Below are 22,322 nucleotides of genomic sequence, written 5' to 3'. Positions count from 1 at the left end.
GTTTTCCATACTGGTGCATCCACCCAGTACTGAGCGTATTGTACCATACTGGTGCCAAACTGAGACCAAGTATGGGGACGTACCAAATCCTAATATGCTGAACCAATCCTGTATGAGGTGTATCAACAATATACCAGCATGGTAATGATAGCGGGTCAGGTACTGCATTGGCAAACCTTGCATTACTTTCTCTCTCATTCTCTCCCTTCCATCTCTCTTGTTTTCCAACACAACATAGGTCTGAAGAAAACCTTGAAGTCTCTCCTGATAAACAAAGCAGATTTCATGGCTGCTTAACCTAGGTACAAGGATTGGAGACTTGCCTTTGTCATCATTGGGAATGTTTGTGAGAAGTCAGATTCATAAATTGTACTGATGTTGTACTTGAATCCTTGTATTCATGGTTGTTTCAGATATTTACACGAACAGAGCAACCTGTGTGTGCATAGATGGTATAGCTTTTGCTGCCACTCCACTTATATCATTCCTTTAATCATGCAAAAGTTCTCATCAATTGGAGTATGGATGCTTATAGACCGTGCGGTGCTTATAATAAAGCAAAAGCGAAATACAACTAATGGGCTACTAATATAATGTGACACCCTGCACCTGTCTTTGGCTTTTCAACTCTACTGTAGTGAAGAGTCAAGCCTTCTCTCCTCCAATTTTAAACTTGCTTTTTATTTACTTTCCAATTTTGTCCCCAACCAATTAATAAATACTTTACAGCCTTTCGTTTCACCATCAATCTGTTGTGCGCCTATAGAGAGGCTATAATTGTTCTGTATCTAATGTAAAAATGAGTGCACTTATGAACTGTTTTGGGGTATGGTTGTTAAGGAGCATCACATTTATTGGCACAAGCTTGCTACTTGCTAGTATTTTTAGGCTGTAGTAGCTTAAGCTTTGAACTAACAGGGCAAGGATGTTGTGTCGAGTAGCTCACAACACAATTTTCTGCAGCTTTTTAGGGATAAGTGCTGAGGAAGGGTTGCATGATAAAAGACGATTGGGTAAATTCTAAATCATTTTCATTGGATATAGTACTAGTTTTGAGTGTTTTAGGTTTATTTATAGGTTCTAGATTCTTCTTCCTACATGTTACTATATCTCTGCCATTGGTGGGGAGCTGCACCTATGTGTTGTATGCAAGGTTTGTCGGAATCATATTGGGGCTCATCCCAGCTAGTGCTTAGTTTGGTACGATACAAGTCTGTCTTGTGTCATGCTGGGGCATACTGAACAAGGGAGAGGGAGAGAAGGAGAGGGAGGAAGAGATCGGTGGTAGAACTCCTATTGAGAGAGTGGCAGAACCCCTAGAGAGAGAGAGAGAGAGATGACGGGATGATGTCGAAGAGGGGAGAGAGGTGTCGGTTGGCATCGAAGAGGGGAGATAGGTGTCGGTCGGCATTGAAAAGGAGGGGGAGCAGCGATGAAACCCTTTCGAGAGAGAGAACTTAACTGAGGCATTGAAGAGAGTAGTGGGGCACCAGTTGGCGTCGAAAAGGGGAGAGGAGAGCCGGTCAATGTCCCCGAGGGGGGTTGGGGGGGGTAAGAGCGTGAGCAAGAGAGGTGTCAAACTCTTTCAAACTTTCAGCTGAATGAGGTAGAGAGGGCTTTATGAACGAACTGACCTGAGTAGCTGAACCATCCTAGGCTGCATTGGTTTGGTTCAATATGGGCTGAATTGCTCAGTTTTGGTCGATTTGGTGTTCCTTGGTTGTATGTATACCCATGTTGTGTCATGTTGCATGTATATGAGTTAGCTGGGGTAGGTTGAAGTGTTTGACTAGCATACATCTTGGATGAGGGTGCTCTTTGCACTATGCAAATGGAAGGCTGGATATATTTTCCAAGTAAAGCTTAAATTATAGCAAATTAATAGCTGTAACAAATATCAGACTAGTGATGCATATTGTAGTCCATAGTAAAGTGGGAAAAATATTATGTGTATATCAACTGCAAGGACTGTAGAAGGAAAGAATTAGGTTGCTCGTTATTAAATTGCTAAGTTTTCAAACTGTTAAAAGAATGCTGTTAGATGGTGCTTTTTATGCATGGAGGACTGATTACCAACAAGCTCCAATAGTGAGAATGGATCGCAAGAGGGTTGCATCAAGCATTAGAGGGCACAAGAAGATGTTAGCAATACTTGTAGCATGTTAGACCAATAAGGGAAACTGGAGTCAAATGCAACCATTGCAATTAAATCACATGGGAATGGTCCTATTAGATTAACATACACCAATGTCAATTACAAGTTCTACCTGGATACAAGACTCCTTATGCTGAAATAGGTTTGACAAACTTATGCAAACATTTAGCTCTTTTGGTGAATTTTTGATGGATATAATAGCCTGCTTGTGAGATGAGCATGTTGAGGAAGTGCCTCAAAATGTGATACAAATTTTTGGTCCAACACTATATATTTGCAATAATGAGTCCATCTTGCATGTCAAGTTTGTGAAGTTGCCGAGGGCTTGGTTGTTGATCATGTGAGCAATTACATGTGACTTGACAAGAAAATGGAGTTGAAATAGCACAAATAAATCTTCCTTTGGAGGATTTGTATACATTTCCATTGCAAAATGCCATGAGCACTCATGTACGATGTTTACATATGGATATGCCAAACAACTTTAATATATATACTAGTATGTAACCCGCGCTTTGCAATGGCAGAATTTAGCTGCAATCAAAGAAAAAATTCAAAATATTTTGTCAATATATAGATTTTTATGTACAATGTAACATATAGTGTTTTCATTAACTAATGAACTTACATCCATGCTAATTTTCATCTTCCATAACCTCTTCATTTAAATTGGAAATATAAATATCAAAAAATTTTACCAGAGTATTATTGAATTAAGACGGTTCCAAACCAAAATATGAATCAAAATAATTGAGTAAATAAGTCATATTGTTTGAAATTAAATTACCTCTAACGGAATAAAAAAGAAAAGAGGAAAAGACTAATAATTAAGGTGTGTTATGGGTTGTGCTCAAGGATTTTTTAGGACTTTCTTGAAAAAATTCAGTCTGAATCTATTTTTCAAAAGTTAAATAATAGATTCTTTTGGAACCTAATATGAAGGTTCAGAGCCAGAACATTTTGGCAAATTATTAAGTCGAGATTCACTTTCTGAAAATATGTTGGTGACCTTAAAATTATGCATGCTATCATTGAAATTTTGCGAACCGAATATAATCTAAAACATATAAGCGTGATTGAGGATGTTTCTGATAACAATTGGTAGACTAAATCTGTCACATTTTTTATCTATTGTAAGATTAAGTACTAGGGATGTTTCTAATAACAACTGGTAGACTAACTTTGTCACATTTTTTGTCTATTGCAAGAGTAAGTACTGGGACATCAATTAGTTAGTGAGCTAATTTTCCAAAAATTATAATGATTGTTGTATCAGTTTCATCTCCAACAGTACTATTTAATTTATACCTTGAGACTAGATATATTAAAGTTGTTTTTTTAATAAAAATAATGTATTCATTTTTAGTAAATAAAATATAGCGTTAAAACATGTATTGCAACTTTACCATGGTAGAGGGGGATGATCATTTTTACCACATTGATTGCACCAGAAAATATCATCGTAAATCTTTATTGCAACCCTGCAATTGTAACATGCTTTGTACCACTAACTATAAGAGGTCTCAATTGATTTTAAACTTATCTTGTATGTGAATTTCATCCCTTAAAAAGTAATAAATAGTTTAGAATTTTTTGTGTATGCAAGTTATTGGATATAATGAAATATTATCGCGTATCTAAAATATTATCAATCCAACCCTAAACCAACCTCTAGTTGAACTAACAATATACCCACACTCAATTCGAAAAAATAAATAAACTTCATATTTTAATCCAACCTTGGCCATTGATTTTTCGAGCCCAATGTGTAGGATGCCACTAAATTGGTTCAATCCAACATGTCTTGAGCAGACCTAAGCCCATAAACAGATAATTTATTATTAAATCTTAAATCTTAAAATCAATTAGCAAATATAATCCATAATTTTAAATTTATTTTTGTAATTATCAATTTTGTAAACCAAATACATATATACACATTGTAATTTCATACAACCAAAATTATCAACTTTATTTATATTGATTATTGGATGTTTTTCGGACCACATGTAATAAATTTAAATTTTTCTATACGTTTCAATATAGGATCCTAAAATTAATCTTAGAAATCCAAAAAAAATCTTTTTTGATGAATTAGTGTCATTCAATTAATACAATCAGTTTTTTTAAATCTTCAAATGTTTTTCACCCATATATAATAAATCCAAATATTTTATACATTTGGACAAATTTTGAAATTCGTCTGAGAAATCCAAAAAAATCATGTTAAAATACAAGACATGAGCCCGAAAATGCAATGGATCAATCTGCATCTAATGTTATAATGGGCTTAGAGATGACAGTTATATGGATTTTTTTGGATATCTGATCCATCCCGAATCTTAATAGGATCCGTTTAGCAATATCCTATAAAGTTTGAGACGGACTTATGATTTAAAATTAAAATCTATTCGGGAATGGATTTGGGATTTGCCCTCGGGTAGCCAGTGCCCAAAGTGATTATATATATATATATATATAATTGGAGGATGAAAGGATTTGAACTCTAAATTTTTGGATGGCCTAACCACCTAAATTAATAAAGCATAGTTGATATCTAATTTTAAATTAATTGATAATTTATCTATACCTTTTAAACTACCAACACAAAACCTGACCATTGTCTAAACTTCCCTATTCTGCCGCTCGAAGCCTCCCACTTAATCGAGACTCCTAAGAACAGAAAAAATAGAGGAAATACTAGGGGAAACCATAGGAAAAATCGATGAAAATAGAGAAAAAATTAAAAAAATTAAAAAAAATTATAGAAACAGTCCTTCAACTTTAATCCAATTTCATTTACATTCATGTACTTTAAAATGTATCAAACTGATTCTTCTAGTTATCGATATATTCTAATATGGTTCAGTCGTCTATCTCTATTAACGAAATGATGTCACGTGACCATCATATGATATCTTTATCTTATAAAATGACGAAAATATCTTTATCTCCACCTCCCTGCTTTCTCCCTCTCTGATTGCTCTCTCCACTGTCGGCGTCCCTCTTTTTCTCTCCCTCCCTCCCTCTTCCCCTTCCTCATCCAATTCTCCTCTATGGCAGCTCCCTCCACCTCCATTCATTCCTCCACTGTCTCATCCTCCTTCAAGCCATCCATAAGCCATCCCCCTCCACAACAACCCCCTCCACCTCCATCTCTTTTTGTCATCAATCCATCTTTTCCCTTCCCCTGCTTCCCCATCCTTTTCTCCTTGTCCTCCAACCTATTTCTTATCGATGGCCCCTCTCCTCTCTCTTTCCTCATCCACTTCTCTTTCTCATCTTTTTTCTCCAAATCTATCCATGAGTTCTATCCTTCTACGATGGTCCCTTCTACATCTCTCTTCTCACCATCCCTTCTCACCGGCAACCATCCTTCCCTCTTCTCTTTCTTCTTATCCATTTCTCCTCCTCTATGGCAGCTCTCTCCATCTCCTTCCATTCCTCCGTCTTTACGCTTCTTTTCTTTCTCTAAGTCACCCATAAGCCATCCCCCTTCATGGTGGTCTGCTCCATCTCCACCTCTTTTCATCGACAATCGATCTTTTCCTTCCCCTTCCTCCCTATCCTCTTCTCCTTGTCCTCCTTTAATCCATCCTCATCGATAGCCCCTTTACCCTCCCCTTCTTCATCCATTTCTTTTTCTCATCTTCTTCCTCCTTCAAGCCCACCCTTGAGCAAGGGGCATTTCTATCTATTGAGAGAAAAAGCTAATACTGTTGATTGATAAGTGAACGGTTGGACCATATTAAAACATATAGATAATTAGAAGAGTCAGTTTGACACTATTCAAAGTAGAAGGAATGTAAGTGAAATTGGGTGAAGTTGAGGGGTGTTTCTGAAATTTTTCTCAAAATTAAAAGGTATGACCTTTTCCCACATAGATTGATCATTTTTTTTTCTTTTCATTGCTTTCTCTTTTTTGAAGATCTGTGGGGAAGGAGAGCACTTAAGGGAGATCGCAAGGTTTTCTTAGGGATTTCGGTTGGGGTTTTTTTCTTAAGCATATGGGATTTTGTGCAAATCATGGCGATCTCTTTTTTGGAGATCTGCAGGAAGGAGAGCACCTGAGGGAGATTGGAAGGGTTTCTTAGGTTCCTGTTGGGGTTTCTCTCAAGCATATGGGACTTTGTGCGAGTTGTGGTGATGTGAGTTGGGCCCTTGAGGTTTTGAGATCTTAATATTGGTCGAAGCATGATATTTTTTTTTTCTTTTTACTGTATAGGGGATGTTTATAACCCTCTAAATAGGTGCCACACGTCACCAAGAGAGTGCTCTGAACTCCCCTTTAATGTATTAGAAGATTTCAACTATATACAGTTTGAAACTCCAAAATAAAAAAAGGGGCGGTCTGGTGCATAATGCTGGCCATAGCCAGGTCTGGGGAGCGTCAGATGTACGCAGCCTTATCCTGACATATGAAGATGCTGTTTGTGTACTTCGAATCCATGACATCTAAGTCACAGTAGAGCAACTTTACAGTTGCACCAACCTCTGTTTTGGAACTCTAAAATACTGGTTGTAATTTACCTAGAAGAGAGTTAGGATGTTTCTATTTCTTGACTTCTGGTTTTCCAAATTTAGGGCCAGTGGATGTACAATCAAGCTTAAGATATAAAAAGGGTGAAAAGGACTACCAAAAATTGAGGAGAGCTTTGTGCATGGGCTATGGGAATCAGCTGGCCGAGCGAATGTTGCATCACAATGGCTACCATACACTTGGTTACAGGTCACAACTTGTGCAGGTATTATTTACTCTCTTCACCAGCACATGAGTTGATTTCCATCATATTTATACTATGCATAGGTGAAAATACGCTATTAGATTCTATATATATGTTGTTGTATCGAAAGAGTACCATAAAAATCATATGGTTAGGAAGATTTATCAATTGTATTAAACAGGTGCATCTCGATTTCATGCAGTGGACATCATCTTGTTTGAGATGTCTTTATCTCTCTCCACATTCGATAAATATTACAGCAGGGATAGTGCAAAAGATTTGCTTTAGGATTGTATTCCCTTTGCCCATATGCTTGTTATTTTGTTTTACTTTGACTATTTTCAAAACAGTTCTTCTCAAGAATTTCCTTTTATAAGTCAAATATGATGATTGTTTCTTCCCTTCTTTCGTGAACCAGTATGTATGTCTTCAAATAACATGCACAAAGGAGTACCAGTGGTTACTGATCCCTTTCCACTCTCTGCAAGCACGCGCACACACATATATCTTGTTCGTGGGTTAATGAAAATGTACAAAAGCTCTAGTTGTCCCCGTAATTATATATATATATATATATATATATATATATATATGTAATTCGATTTGATAGCCATATGGGATGGTTTATTTAAAGCTATGCTCAACAAGTAGAATTTAAGTTCGACAATTGATTCCGAACCAAGAGACATTTTATAGGCCAGATTCGTAGATAGATCCTTCTCTTCAAGTTTATGGGAAATTTAGTTAGAGGAAGAAAAATTGCTTCAGCAAAAAATATGCTGCATTGGTGATGGAAGCTCTAATAAACTTATCAGCGCCAATTGTCTGGTTTTCCCAACTTCCAGCAAGTAATATATACAATGGAAACATGTTCTGAATCAGAACTTGTTGGTGAGGACAAAAAATATTTCCTCTGTAGTTGAACTCGGTTATGATGTCTAGACATCTAAAATAGCCAGTGCCATAGCCGGTGGATCTGGCAATCCTGTTAGATGGTATTTCCACATAATCCAAGCATTTGTAACCTCCATTCCTACCTCTTAGTTTCGTGCCAGATCTCCAACAATCTAGTTCATATTTGTGACCTAACAACGATGATGATTCACCAAAGGTTTACTGGACACTGATACAATCTTATTGATGATCTTATTGCATCTTGGCAATTCATCAGAGATAAAAGTGGGAGTTAAACATTTGGAATTTCTTTGACAAAAAATACATCCAGTTCATGTTCTAAAACACGAGATTGTCAATTTCATTCTCTAACAAATTGAGGTTATGCTGTCGTTTATCCTTTTGTAGGTTTATCCTTATGTTCCTTGGATAACAATGGTTACTTTCTTATTGGTTTTAGTCAAAAATTCTCTAATTTTCTTTGTTGTGAGATCATAGCTTTATGTGTTGCTGCTTTACAAATTTTCAGCATCCACTTGGCACCGCATGGTTTCATCTATGAAGTGAGAGAAATTTTACCTGTAAGGGCTTTTACACAATTTGGCAGGTACATCCATCCTCAGTTCTAGAAGCTGATGAAGATGGGCAGTTGCCAGACTATGTCATGTATCACGAACTCATAAATACCTCTCGCCCTTTCATGAGAAATGTCTGTGCAGTTGAAATGTCATGGGTTCTGCCCATCTTAAAGAAACTAGAGAAAATGGACACCAACAGACTAAGGTAATGAAAACTGAAATTCCTAAAATTAAAATGGAAGTTTGTGGACAATTATTTACCTCTAATATTCCTTGTTCTGTTACTCAGCCTGTTAACTTGTTTTCCAAGCCAAGTAAGATTGATTTATTTGCATCAATATCTTGCTCCATTTTGGAGATAATCTGTCTCCACAAACCAAAGCCAACATTTTGGAACATTAATATGTTTGAATGATACAGTGGTGGTGCCGGCGTTTCAAAGGGGTGTGAACCCACGAAGGACAAACTAACGAACTCACCCATGAAGGAGGGTAATGATAGCAAAAAACCAGACTCGGTGGATAGTAAAATTCAGGCAGCTCGTGAGCGTTATCTTGCCCGAAAAGCAAAGAGATAGCAACTGCATCCTTCATGACAAAAGGTATTTTTTTTTATAAAAAAAAGTTTCTGTATCTTTTCCATTAATGAGATTTTCTTTTATTAATTTTCTTTTATTCTTCTCTCTCTGTCTCTCTCTCTCTTGTTTGAGGAAGTTAGAATGTTTATGTCGAAGCTATAGGAGAAATTCACAAGGAATTGATAACTTTTTTTCAATGCACTGAGCAATCATACGTTTGTAAAACTGCACCAAGTTTTTGATGAACTGTAATATTCTTTTCGATATTGGGAGCCCCTCTTAAAGGGGTAACACGTTTGCATGTCTTTTTTATTTTCTGATAACAAAAGAAGGGAATCCCCAAATGGGCACTGTCCATCTTGTTGATTAGCATCCCATACTTTGTGATGATCACCTGGATCCAGCCATTTGCCAACCAGTCTGCGTGCTGATTCGCCTCATGGTAAATAAGTGGAACCTCACATTAATCTCTATTTACTGGAGATTGAGGAGCAACGGAGACAAGTGCCAATTAAGTAGTTGCATGCTTGTCAGCAGACACGGTGATCTTTGCATGAACATAGCTGCCCACTTGATGCGCGTTTGAGTTTCTGGACATTTATGGCACCTATGTTTGAAGGACTATATCCATTCTGTTAGGATTTTTTTTTTTCCTTTTGTCTCTATCACTTGTGTTGCTTAAGATGCCCATCTAGCATCTACATATTACGGTGGATATAGTTTGCTTGCCAGTTCTGGTGGTTAATGAGCAACGCTTTCGTATATGAGGATGGCCATCGTTCAATTGGCACTGCCAAACTTAACGGGGCACAAAACATTACGGGAAGCCATCCGTTAAATAAATGTTTGGCCCGGCCCGTTAATTGGCCTGGAATGTAGAACGTGGCCCAGCCCGGTCCATTGACTGGCCAGCATTGTAGTGGCCTGGCCCATTGGCCCGGCATGGGTTGGAATTAGGCCCATAATAGCCCACTCCTTATTTTGAGCGGAGCAGAGCTTCTGTTGGTGTTAGGGCTGGAATCAGGCCAGGCTGGCTTGGGCCAGATCTTATCCGAGCCCGGCTTAAATTTTTTTGTCGGGCTTCAGGTCAGGTTTAAATTCGAATTTTTTCGAATTTTTTTAAAAATATATGGTCTAAGCCCAAGCTCGGATCGGGTTCGAATCTGATTGGGCCGGACTGCATCTAAGCTCGAATCAGATTTGGCCCATGTTTAGGCTCGAATGAGCTTATTGTTCAAGCCCGAATGAAACCCGCATTCAAATCCGAATCAAGTCCAAATAGACATTAAAAGAAATATAAATTATTCACGAATGGCAAATAGATATTTAAAATAACACTGATATCTAAAATAAATTTGTCTTTGCACGCTCGTCAAATGTTATTGAAACTTTTCTGAAGTAAGTTTTTTCATTTCAGCTATCCAGCCGAGTGTAAAATAGATAGAAGCAACATATCTCAAGTTTAAGTGGCCATCTGCATTCTGCAGCAACGAGTCTCTCTAAAAACAGCCAAAACAGCCAAAAAATGAGTCATTTTGGAGTTTGGTTATGCTCCCTTCTCGGGAGACAAAGTATTCATTGGCCGTTAGCATACAGGTTAGCAGAGGTTTAAACCAAAATTCCGCAGCATGAACTAACTGCTAGAGTATAACATTCTTCATTTTACGGGTAGGCCGTAGGCACCAACTAACTGCTAAAATCTAACATTCTAATGACAGGTCCATAAAAAAGCCCTTTAAACATCTCTTGGGTATGCTTACCCACTGGGAGGGGGGAAAAACGGAGTACGTGGCAAGAGAAAAGGTGCCTGTAGTAGAGCATTGGCCAAAAATGAACCAGAGAAGCAAGGCAAAATATTTGAGCTTTCTGCAAAGCAAATATAAACCGTCCAAAGCGATAGAATTCAAACATTTCAGCTTCCTATATAACACATTTAATATTTATATGTCGCATGACAGCTAGAGTTGCCAGATAATTTCAGCAAATAGTATGCTCATCAGACAAACTGACTATCAAGATCTGCCACATTGTGTACCCTCTACAAAAATTCTTATGCGTACAAATATTCATTTCCCAAGGACAGATTTCAGTTAGTAGCTGTCAAACAGTGAAGAACCTCCTTAAATTTGATTTTCAATCACAGATTGAGAGATTTTCCTTTGTCAGAAGCAGTTGCTAACAAATTTCCAAAAATAAGCTGTTGCTTTGTAAAAAGCTGTTGCAGAGCTCACAAGCCCGCAGCATGATACCTTTTTCTTTTGAGCCTTCAAAAAAAAAAAAAATTTAATTAATGCAGCAAGAATATGACCAACAGAAGAACATAAGAATTTGACTTATTAAATGCTTCACAGCTACAGAACAATTGAAAATTGAAAAAGAATTTGCTAAGTACCTTGACAAACATTTTTTATAATATGACTTCGGACAGCGTGTACATAGTGCAAACTGCAACTCCAAAAATTTAAAAATATATAGATGGTTACCTATGAAATTGTTAAATAAATAAATTTATAATTTTATATAGATTATAGAAATACTATATAGATGATTACATATTATTATATCCACATCCCAACTTTACTGCTCGGCTCGCTCTAGGGTACCATCATTCGCATTCAACTTCAAAAAATTTGAGCTACTTGTAACTGTTAACACACATGATACATATGACATATCAATCATAAATCTTCAAAATATAAATACTATGAGTAAATAAAAAATATAACATAAATTTAAATTATTTATATACTTTCATCATATTTTTTACGAAGTCAATCTTGGGTACAAACTAAAGCCTCGACTGTAGATGGACTCAATGAAATCCGATACTGGTCTACAACTCTACCATCCGTGCTGAATGTCGATTCTGATGAAATAGTAGAGACTAGAATAACAAGAATATTTCTAGCCATTCTCGATAATATAGGATAGACTATTGTGTTGCTCTTCCCCCATGCTAAGATATCAAACTGCTTGTCCCTCATATCAGAAAGTACATCATCATTTAAATAACTATCTAGCTCTGATCTTTTTGGCCTTTTCGAAGAACTTTAATTTCTAAACTGAATAAAATCCATACTAAATTTTATTTTGCTCAAGTTAAAAGGAGAAATCGAAGTTATATGACTTTGTCCATCAAAATCAGCTGTTAGCTCATTTGAACTTACAGAAGGCTGCACTCTTGTTGCATCTACATACTCATTATAAAATTTATAAAGATAAACACGAATCTCATCAATCTTCTTTTTGCTCTCTTCCACATCAAATGCCATTTGATAACAAAACTCTATAAATATCAATTTTGATCTAAGATCCAAAATAGAAGCAATGACCAATAAAATATTGCAACTTCTTTTGCATTTCATTTGTCAATTGCTTTAGTGTATCATTAGTATCAATACTCCCATGCATCAATAAGGCCCTAATTTCTCAAACTTTTTTTACATAGAAATTAGATGTGGGATACTTGTAATCAGAAAATACTTTAGTGGCCTAGAAAGCCTTCTAAGAATTTAACAATTACATCAGTTTGTTTCCATTCATCATTGGTGGGGTATATATATGAATATTCGGTTGCATATCTATTAAAAACATCTTTATAAGTAATTGCATCAGTCAACATTTCATAAGTAGAATTTCATCTTGTAGCAACATCTAAAGTGAGCCTTTTTTTAATAAGAAATCTCATATGTTGTGCAATTTCATTAAATCCTTGCATTCGAGATGGAGATACAGACACATATCTAATAAGCTCCCTTATGCATTCAATGGCTTCGTGAATTTTTTTCATTCTATCTTGAACCATAATATTTAATATGTATGCACAGCATCTAACTATACTCTCCATCAAATAACATTCCATGACCAAAGTGATGTTGAATTCTTCTAATTACAGCATCATTTATGGAACAATAATCTAAAGTAAAGGCACATATTTTAGAATCCAATTCCCATTCAGCAAGGTACTTTCTAATAGCATCTTCAATTGTAAAACTTGTATGAGGGTATGCTAGTTTCTTGAAATTAATTATCCACTTATGCAGAAGAAAATCAGAATCAATATAATGTGCCGTAAGAGAAAGATGACTAATTTTTTGATTTGATGTCCAAATATCAGTAGTAAAACTAATCCGAGAATTTAATTTCTTAAATGTATCATGCAATTTTTTCCTTTCTGTTTGGTACAAAGCTATACAATCACTTCTTACTATCTTACGACTAATAACATTAAATAACGGTTGAACAGATCTTATAAAATCAGAAAAAATAGGATGCTCAATAATACAAAATGAAAGTTCGGCATATATAATAAATTTTACAAGCAATTTTCTACTCTCTTCTTGATTGAATTTAAAAGACTTCATCGGATCTTTTGAACTTGCTACTATAAATATTTGATTCATCGGATTCTTTTGATATTTCTTGCAAATATTTTCAAGATGTCGTTTTAGATGACTTGTTCCTCCTTTAGTATTGCCACTTAATACCTTTTTGCAATATTTGCATATAGTTATTGACCCATCAGACTTTTTTTCCTCGATAAAATGATTCCATATCCATGATCTTTTTTTAGAACCTTTATCACTTTCAATAGCTTCAATAATATCTTCATCTTTATCATCTCCATCCCTTATATTTTGAACAGTCTCATTTTCATCCATTTTAGAATGAGACATAAATAAAATAATCTGTTGAAATAAGAACATAAATTATTAAAAAAATTAAATTTTTTTGAAGGAATACAATGATCAATATCTTAACTATTCAAAAATGAATATGACAAAATATAAAAAATTTGATATATACCAAACATCATGCAACTTTATCCCAGAAATTTTTTGAAGGAACCGATTATTTGCTAGTGGTTTCCAGGTGCAAATAATCATGCATAGTGCTTTGCATATGACCAGTATGCTAAAAGTCTAAAATTGACCGGTATGCAAAACAATCATGCATAGTGCTAAAATGATCAGTATGCTAAAACAGGTGATTAGCTAAAAGCTTAAAATGATCAATCACAACAATACAATCATGCATAGTGCAACCAAAATAGGGGAGGCTTTGTTGGAAAATGTGTCCCAAAAAGTCAATCGTCAAGCTGTTGACGGTTGAGCAACTAAGTATTGTAATTGATTTGTTAATAAATAAAATATATTTGGCATCTTCATCATAAGCTTTCATCTTCTAATGAACTCCATTGTTATGATGAAATCCTTAGGACTATTTAAGTTCGATAAAGAGAGAATTTATCGATTAGTCCTTAAAACTGTTCACGACCAAATGATAGGCTGTTAATAAGGATGACAGCTTCTATCGAGCATAGGTCGCTGTAGGCCATATGGGTTGGTTGTCCTCTTAACCAAGGAGTGTGGAGACACTGGTATGACATATAGGTGAGATGTAAGGGTACATCGTCATTGAACGTAACTAACTCCAGAGTATTCTGCTGTCGAGAATGTCTCTGATGGGATATAGGTATAAGTGTCCCTTAGACCTGAGATCGCCTCAGTGACTTGCAAGCAACTCACTATGCTTTGGTACTGGACTAACTGAATTTCTAATTCAGGGACGGAAGGCTTCTGGGCACAGTCAAATACTTGCGAAGTCAGAGTGTGATCGAGATGGGATTGACCACTCCAAGAGTTGGAGAAGAATGAGTCGCTGTATTTCAATTTAGTAAAATCTTGGCCAGGGTAATCCATCAGATGGATTTGATATTTTGAAATACAATGTGGACAACCTGATCAGAGTTGACAGTTGAGCTCTGGGGTGTCCTATGATCATTTTGGTCAAGGAGATGAATTATATGAAAACTATATCCGCATGGGTTCTAAGGATGTTGTTCTACACATTCGACCTATCCGGTCGTCAGGTACCATTGCTAGATGGTCACTTCGATTGGTATAAAAATTTGTTCCTATGCTACCGGCTTAGGTTCGGACCTATGAGGTCACACACATTAGAGTTCATGATCCGATCGGATGGTTGATCAACGATTAAGAATCGTTCTAGGGTTAAATGATCAATACGATTGACATTTAACCCAGTACAAATGTTGCAGGAGGATCGATTAGCAATTTGATTGCTAATTGGCTTAATTTGATTAAGCCAATGGGCTGAGATTAAGTATAATTAAATATGATTTAATTAGATTTAGTTTGGGCTTGATTGGATCAAGTCCAATTGGTTTATTGGATAAGCCAAGTGCAAGGAAAAACTAATCCTAGTTCAACTAGGACTTGGATCAATCTAATTTCTAATTTAATTAAAAAATTAAATCAGATTTAAATCTAATTTAATCTGATTAAATTAAGTTTTTAATTGGGTTAAGATCTATTTTAATTAGGTTGATCTAATTTTAGTTTGATTTGGTTTGAGAAACCAAATTAAAACAAGTCATGAGATAGAATCCTAGTAAGACTAGAATTCCACCTTGCGCCACATAAGCCTTCCCCATGCCCTCTCTCTTATTCAATGCCAATCTCCACTTATTTTGTGCAACAAAAGCCCTCTCCCAGGTCTCTCCCACGTTCACAAAAGGTCTCTTCTCTTCTTTCTTACATGGAAGGTGGTTTGGATCAAATCTAAAAGGAATAAGTTTGGATTTCGAATTCTTTGAGATAGAGTTTTAGAAATCCAAAACTCTTTCAATTTTGCACCGAATTTATCCAAATTTTTTTTTTAGAATTTTCATAGCTTTTTGGGTATACATTGTGCATCCTTTTCTGGTGATCCATGCACGAAAATATGAAGGAGGTGCTCAAGAGTTGGGCGTCCCTTAACTTGCCATGTTTGGATAAGTCTTGACTAGGTGTTTGACCTAGACAAGGACTCTATCATATCTCTCTATATAAGATGAGTTTCTTCGTGAAATTTTAGAAAAAGATAGAGATTTGAGAGACCTTTGTGCCATCCAAAAATCAGAGAGAAATACCTTTGGGTCATGGAGATATAAAAGATGCAAGTTTGGGTGTCTAGAGAGAAAAACGTGAAGAAGAAGAGGGTCTTCTTCTAGGATTTTTGTTTTCATATCTTTCGTCCCTCCATCTTGAGTTTCCTGAGAGCGTCTCAGATCTAAAACTCCTCCTTCTACTTTCCACCTTTGGAAGAGTCCAAATCAAGAAGAAGGAGGCACCTGATCAACCATCAAAGAAGGATCAGCGCAGTACTAGCATACTGTGCTGATTTTCTGAAGCAGGACTTCTGATCGAGATTCGTGGGCTCGTGTGGACGACTCCTAGAGGCCGGATGCGTGTGCGGCTTGCAACATCATCCTTAAGCCCGGATCAGCGAGGTTAGAGCGTCTAACTTGCAAGGTAATAGATCTGATTTATTGTTTAATACATACATTAGATGTGGTATAGAAATATGTTGATATGATCAACATGTAGTTCATGCTATATTTATATATTTTAATTTCTGATTTAATGCTATGTAATAATCATGTAATAGGATCTTAGATCTAGGGATTCTCTGATTTTAAAAAATAAATTTTGATTTATTTTAGTCTTCCGCTGTATGATCTTGAAAAAGTTTCAAGATCTAACCCTGAAACCCTAGATCTGGTTCCTTCAATTGGTATCAGAGCCAGGTTCTTTAAACTCCCACTTATCCTAAAGCCACTCGGCACAGTATCTAATATCCATCTTCGACTTGTGGTTGTCGAACTCCTTTATTGCCAAGGCTTTAGTGAAGGGGTCGGCCAGGTTCTCCTTTCCGTCGATCTTTTGAAGGTCGACGTCACCTCGATCCACGATCTCTCGGACCAGGTGGAAGCAGTGCAAGATGTGCTTCGTCCGCTGATGTGCTTTGGGTTCCTTCACCTGAGCTATGGCACCAGTGCTGTCGCAGTAGAGCAGGACTGGACCATCGAGGGAGGGTGCTACTCCGAGCTCAGTGATGGATTTTCTCAGCCACACAGCTTCTTTCGCGGCATCTGATGCTGCGATATACTCCGCTTCATAAACAGAGTCTGCCACAGTATGCTGCTTGGAACTCTTCCAGCAGATGGCTCCACCATTCAGAGCAAAGATATAACCCGACACGCTCCTGCTGTCATCATGGTCAGATTGAAAGCTAGAGTCTGTGAACCCCACAAGTTTCAGATCTGACTCGCCATAAACCAACCTTTGGTCCTTAGTATTTCTTAAATACTTAAGAATGGCTTTAACCACTTTTCAGTGGTTTTCTCCAGGATCAGATTGGTATCTACTCACTACTCCTAGTGAGTATGCCACATCTGATCTTGTACATGTTATGACGTACATGATAGATCCTACGGCTGAAGCATATGGGACTCTACTCATACGCTCTCTCTCTTCAGAAGTTGTCGGACAATCCTTCTTAGAGAGAGAAATTCCATGGCCTATCGATAGATAGCCCTTCTTGAAATTCTCCATGCTGAACCTCTTCAGCACAGTGTCTATGTACATGGACTGGGATAACCCAAGCATCCTTTTAGATCTATCCTTATAGATCTTCATCCCTAGGATGTAGGATGCTTCACCCAAGTCCTTCATGGAGAACTGTGATGACAACCAAACTTTTATTCCCTGTAGTGCGGGGATGTCATTCCCGATTAAGAGAATGTCATCCACGTACAAGATAAGGAATACCACAACTGGATCATTTGCCCATTTATAGATGCAGGGCTCTTCTCCATTCTTAATGAAGCCATATGTTTTGATCATCTTATCAAAACACATGTTCCAACTCTGAGAAGCTTGCTTCAGTCCATAAATGGATCTCCGAAGCTTGCACACCTTGGACTCATCTGTGGATGTAAACCCCTCAAGTTGTATCATATACACCTCTTCGGTCAGCTCTCCATTCAGGAAAGCTGTCTTTACATCCATCTGCCAGATCTCATAATCCAGATGGGCAGCTATTGCAAGCATTATCCGAATAGATTTGAGCATTGCCACAGGGGAAAACGTCTCGTCATAGTCAATACCATAACGTTGATGATACCCCTTGGCTATCAGACGGGCTTTATAGGTCTCCACCTTTCCGTCTGCGCCCCTCTTCCTTTTGAAGACCCATTTACACCCAATGGGTTTAACCCCTTCATGTGGGTCAACCAATGTCCATACATCGTTGACCTTCATGGACTCCATTTCGAATTTCATGGCTTTAAGCCATTTCTCAGAATCAGGTCTCTGCATTGCATCCATATAGGTGATCGGATCCTCATTATTCTCATCAAGTTCGATGGGATCACCGTCCCGGACCAAAAAATCGTAGTATCTGTCCGGTTGATGCGGTACTCTACCGGATCGCCTTAATGGTGCAAGGTACATTGGGCTCCGGATCTGATCTAATCATATCCGACTCAGGTTCAGCTATTGGTGTCGGTCCTTCTACCTGTTGAACTTCATCAAGTTCAACCTTAGAGGCAACGGTTCCTTCACCAAGGAACTCCTTTTCTAAAAAGATTGCCTTAAGGCTGACGAACACCTTTTGTTCATCAGCATGGTAGAAAAAATATCCTTTTGTCTCTTTGGGGTACCCTATGAATGAGCATTTGTCAGACCTAGGTCCAAGTTTGTCTGTGACTAATCGTTTGACATAGGCTGGGCACCCCCAGACCCTAAGGTGTGAAAGTGCTGGCTTACGTCCCGTTCATATCTCATATGGAGTCTTAATTACAGACTTACTTGGAACCCTATTTAACAGATAACAGGCCGATTCGAGTGCATATCCCCAGAAGGATATCGGCAAGCTAGCAAAACCCATCATGGATCGGACCATGTCTAACAGAGTCCGATTCCTCCTTTCAGACACACCATTATGCTGTGGTGTTCCTGGAGGAGTCCATTGGGAGAGAATCCTATTCTCTCCTAGATATGTGAGAAATTCACTAGAAAGATATTCTCCTCCTCGATCAGATCAAAGAGTTTTAATACTCTTCCCAGTTTGTTTTTCTACTTCACTTCGGAATCGTTTGAACATTTCAAATGAATCCGACTTATGTTTCATTAGATAGATATATCCATATCGGGATAGGTCATCCGTGAAAGTTATGAAGTAGAAATATCTACCTCTAGCACTGGTGCTCATGGGCCCGTATACATCAGTATGTACTAGGCTCAAGAGCTCAGTAGCTCTCTCTCACCTTTTCCAGTAAAAGTTGACTTGGTCATTTTACCAAGAAGACAAGACTCACAGGTTGGAAGTGATTCACAATCACTGACTTCGAGGATTCCCTCTTGAGTCAACCTGTTTATTCTGTTCTTGTTTATATGACCTAGCCTACAGTGCCATAAGTAGATATCTGACACACTATCTAATCTAGGGTGTTTGCCAGTTGAATAGACTCTTATCAGGCTTGATCTTTTTGGTCTGGCTCTGCACTGATGTCCCAGCCTGAACTTGCACCTTCTTCACTTTCTTCTTCTTGTTCTTCTTTCCTTTCTTAAAGGATCGAGAACCAGAAGACGAACCTCCCACTGAGTTCACCGACTCCTTGAGGAGTTGGTGATCCTTCTCAAAGTTCTGAAGCAACCTCAGTAATCCGTGATAGTTTACTTCAGGCTTTGTCATTCTATAATGAGTGAGGAATGGGAGATAAGACTTGGGCAGCGAGTTCAGTATTGTATCTTTCCCAAGCTGCTCATGCAAGAGAAAGCCGAGCTTGCTCAATCGTTCCATCAGCTTGATCATATACAATACATGATCAGTGACAGAGGCACCATCCCGTATTTTGGCATTGAAGATGGCACAACTAGTCTTGTGCCTCTCCACATCATCGGGTGTGCCAAAGGCATCCTCCAACACTTGAAGCATGTCCTTTGGCTGAGCCGTCTCGAATCTGCGACTGAACTCATCGCTCATAGCAGCCAGCATGATACAGCGCACCGTGGTCCGGTCACTGAGCCACTTCTGGTAAGTGTCTCTGACTGTTCCACGTGCATTGACAGCTGGCTCCTCAGGTGCAGGATCCATTATCACATATAGGATCCGTTCATGCTCCAGGACTATCTTCAACTTTCGGTACCAGCTACCGAAAATGGGTCCCACCAACTTATCATTGTCCAACAATGATCGGAGCGATAGGGAAGTGGCCATATTTGCACAAAGGAGAACCATAACCTAATTAGTAATTGATTCATTAAACCTAAAGATTTGGACTTTAATCAAAAGGTTTCTCCCACTATTTTATTCGAATTGATAGCCTCTACCTCCAATTCGAGGAATTACCCTAAGTCGTTAGTGGGTACTAGAATCCACTTAGACTGCACACAAGCCCAACTTTGGTTGGCCAACCCATGTACATCTAAGGGTAGGTTCATAACCAATTGTTTCTCTAAACAATTTTTAGTAATTTTAGTTTTGCCCGAGAAACCTAATCAGTAGGCTTTGGCCTCCACTGTAAGGATCCGGTTAGGTCCAACCATTAACATGATCATACTTGATGTATCTAACCAATGAATGATTAAGTCCAACTTTGGTTGGCTCACCTAACCACCATTAGAGAGACACTTCCAAGTCATCATATGATGAGTGATAATTCCATTAGTCAACAAGCACCAGGTCTTTGGGTCTGCAATGATTATTGAGTTAATGGACTCATTATCAAACACCTTAATAGGAGGCTATGACTCAGTTATCTCCATAACTTTGTCATTTTAAGAACCTAATAATTTTAGAGAATTTAAATAATATAAAGGATGAAGTCAGATGAACCAGCTTATCATGATCCTCCCACTGGCTTTACCAAGTCAGCTTAAGGGAGACCATTAAAAGGGCTGGTCTAGGAGCACCTAAATCAGTCACACTGATTTACCTAGCTGACATGGGTCAGCTCGAATAGTCAAGTGATCCGATCAAAACATAATTTCACCAAGAGGCCAGGTAAGTTCGATCAGTGGGAGGGTCTGCCAAAGCTTGCCTTAGATACCATCAGAAATGGCCAGGTAAGCGGGCTCCCAATTAAAAATCATCGATCTGGTTTACCTTAGACACCAACTGGTTTAATTAGTTTCGATTAGATCAACCTAACAGTTCGTGCTAGACCGCTTAGCCAAAAATCAAGTCCATTTGGTTCTCGTTAAAGACATGGACTTGACAAACTACAACTATTGTAATTGATCTAGAGAATCTTTGACCTAATCTAAGACAACAATTGATTAGATTTAGTCAATTCTTTAATTAAGTCCATCTTTAATCTAACCATAGGTCTAACCCAATTAATGGACCTAATTTTCACTAACCCATTAACCCAATGTGTTATGATTTGTGTCTTAGGTTCTTCAATTCACAATCCTAGAACCTAATCAAACAACTTCTTAATTCTTAATTAAGTTTTGGGCTGAGGGTTGGGTTTGGCTTTTCAAAAAATAATTTTCATATTTGTAAAATAATTTTACAATATGATTCTACCAACCATATTGCATATTTGATTCATAATCAAGATACAAGTGAAATAAACATGAAACTACTTTAGATCTAATCTAAACAGGTTCATGTAATTGAAACAGTTTCAACTTTAAACAATTTCTATGCACAAAAATTATTTAACAAAGAGATTTTATTTCAGATTTAAATATTTTTTAAATCTAATAAATTATAAATTTAATCTAGATCATATCTAACAAATTTATGATTAAAGATAGATCTACACAAACTAGGACAACCTTTGCACTGTAAGGGGTAAACCTTACAGCAGGACAACCTTGCAGTTTGTGATTGATCTAAAATTTTAATTTTAGATTTAATAATCAGATTATAAATTAGATCTAATCTAAAAAATAAGCTAAGCATGTATAAATAATCATGTAATAAAAAACTTAGGCTCTGATACCAATTGAAGGAACCAGATCTAGGGTTTCAGGGTTAGATCTTGAAACTTTTTCAAGATCTAACTCTGAAACCCTAGATCTGGTTCCTTCAGGCTTTTAGCATGATCAATATGACATAATGACAACGAAGAAAACCAAAACAAGGGAGGGTGGAGGCACGATGGATGGAGATCTAACCTTTGCTCCAGCAAGGTGTTGAAGCCCAGCTGCCCAGCACAGTGATGGCGGTCGATGGATGGAACACAGACCAGGGAGGGCCAAGGGCTCTTCAGCCTCTTCAACTTCGAGACTTCGATGGGGAAACTGAAAAAGTCAGGAGACAGAAGAGTGAAGAGAAAAGGAAGAACCGAAGAGGACGGATTTAAGGGTTTAATGGGATTAAAAGGATGGGTTGAAGCATAGCTCCCAGCACGGCAGCACAGTGTTGAAGCCTCCGCTCTCTGGCAATAAACTTCAAAACCCTAGAGAGGAAAAGAAAAAATTAAAGAATACTAAGACTTGAGATCCAGAGGAAGGAGATTCAGAGGATCCTTACCCAAAACGATGATGGTCGAAGACAGGAAGACGTCATTAATGATGGTCGATGATGATGAG

At 37.6% G+C, this 22,322-nt stretch overlaps 1 protein-coding gene and 1 pseudogene across 6 annotated transcripts in view; one reads left to right on the top strand and one right to left on the bottom strand.

Moving 5' to 3' along the window:
- Window positions 1-9,297, top strand: part of LOC105053459 (probable pre-mRNA-splicing factor ATP-dependent RNA helicase DEAH4) — a 57,638-nt gene extending 48,341 nt beyond the window's left edge. For 2 of the 6 annotated variants that reach the window (XM_073244227.1, XM_073244232.1), the window contains 4 exons: window positions 6,740-6,900; window positions 8,381-8,556; window positions 8,772-8,952; window positions 9,069-9,297. In XM_073244227.1, the coding sequence (XP_073100328.1) occupies window positions 6,740-6,900; window positions 8,381-8,556; window positions 8,772-8,928 (494 nt within the window). In that variant the 3' untranslated portion in view covers window positions 8,929-8,952; window positions 9,069-9,297. Of the gene's footprint in view, window positions 1-6,739; window positions 6,901-8,380; window positions 8,557-8,640; window positions 8,666-8,771; window positions 8,953-9,060 lie in introns of those variants that run through there. The other 4 variants (XM_073244228.1, XM_073244229.1, XM_073244230.1 and 1 more) reach the window with 4 other exon arrangements.
- A 2,372-nt stretch (window positions 9,298-11,669) lies between these two features.
- LOC140851938 (zinc finger BED domain-containing protein RICESLEEPER 2-like) lies at window positions 11,670-13,604 on the bottom strand (annotated as a pseudogene).
- Between the last annotated feature and the right edge of the window lie 8,718 nt (window positions 13,605-22,322).

The sequence above is a fragment of the Elaeis guineensis genome, chromosome 10, assembly GCF_000442705.2.
Source record: "Elaeis guineensis isolate ETL-2024a chromosome 10, EG11, whole genome shotgun sequence".
Classification (NCBI taxonomy): domain Eukaryota; kingdom Viridiplantae; phylum Streptophyta; class Magnoliopsida; order Arecales; family Arecaceae; genus Elaeis; species Elaeis guineensis.
This window is presented reverse-complemented; position numbering and strand designations above follow the sequence as displayed.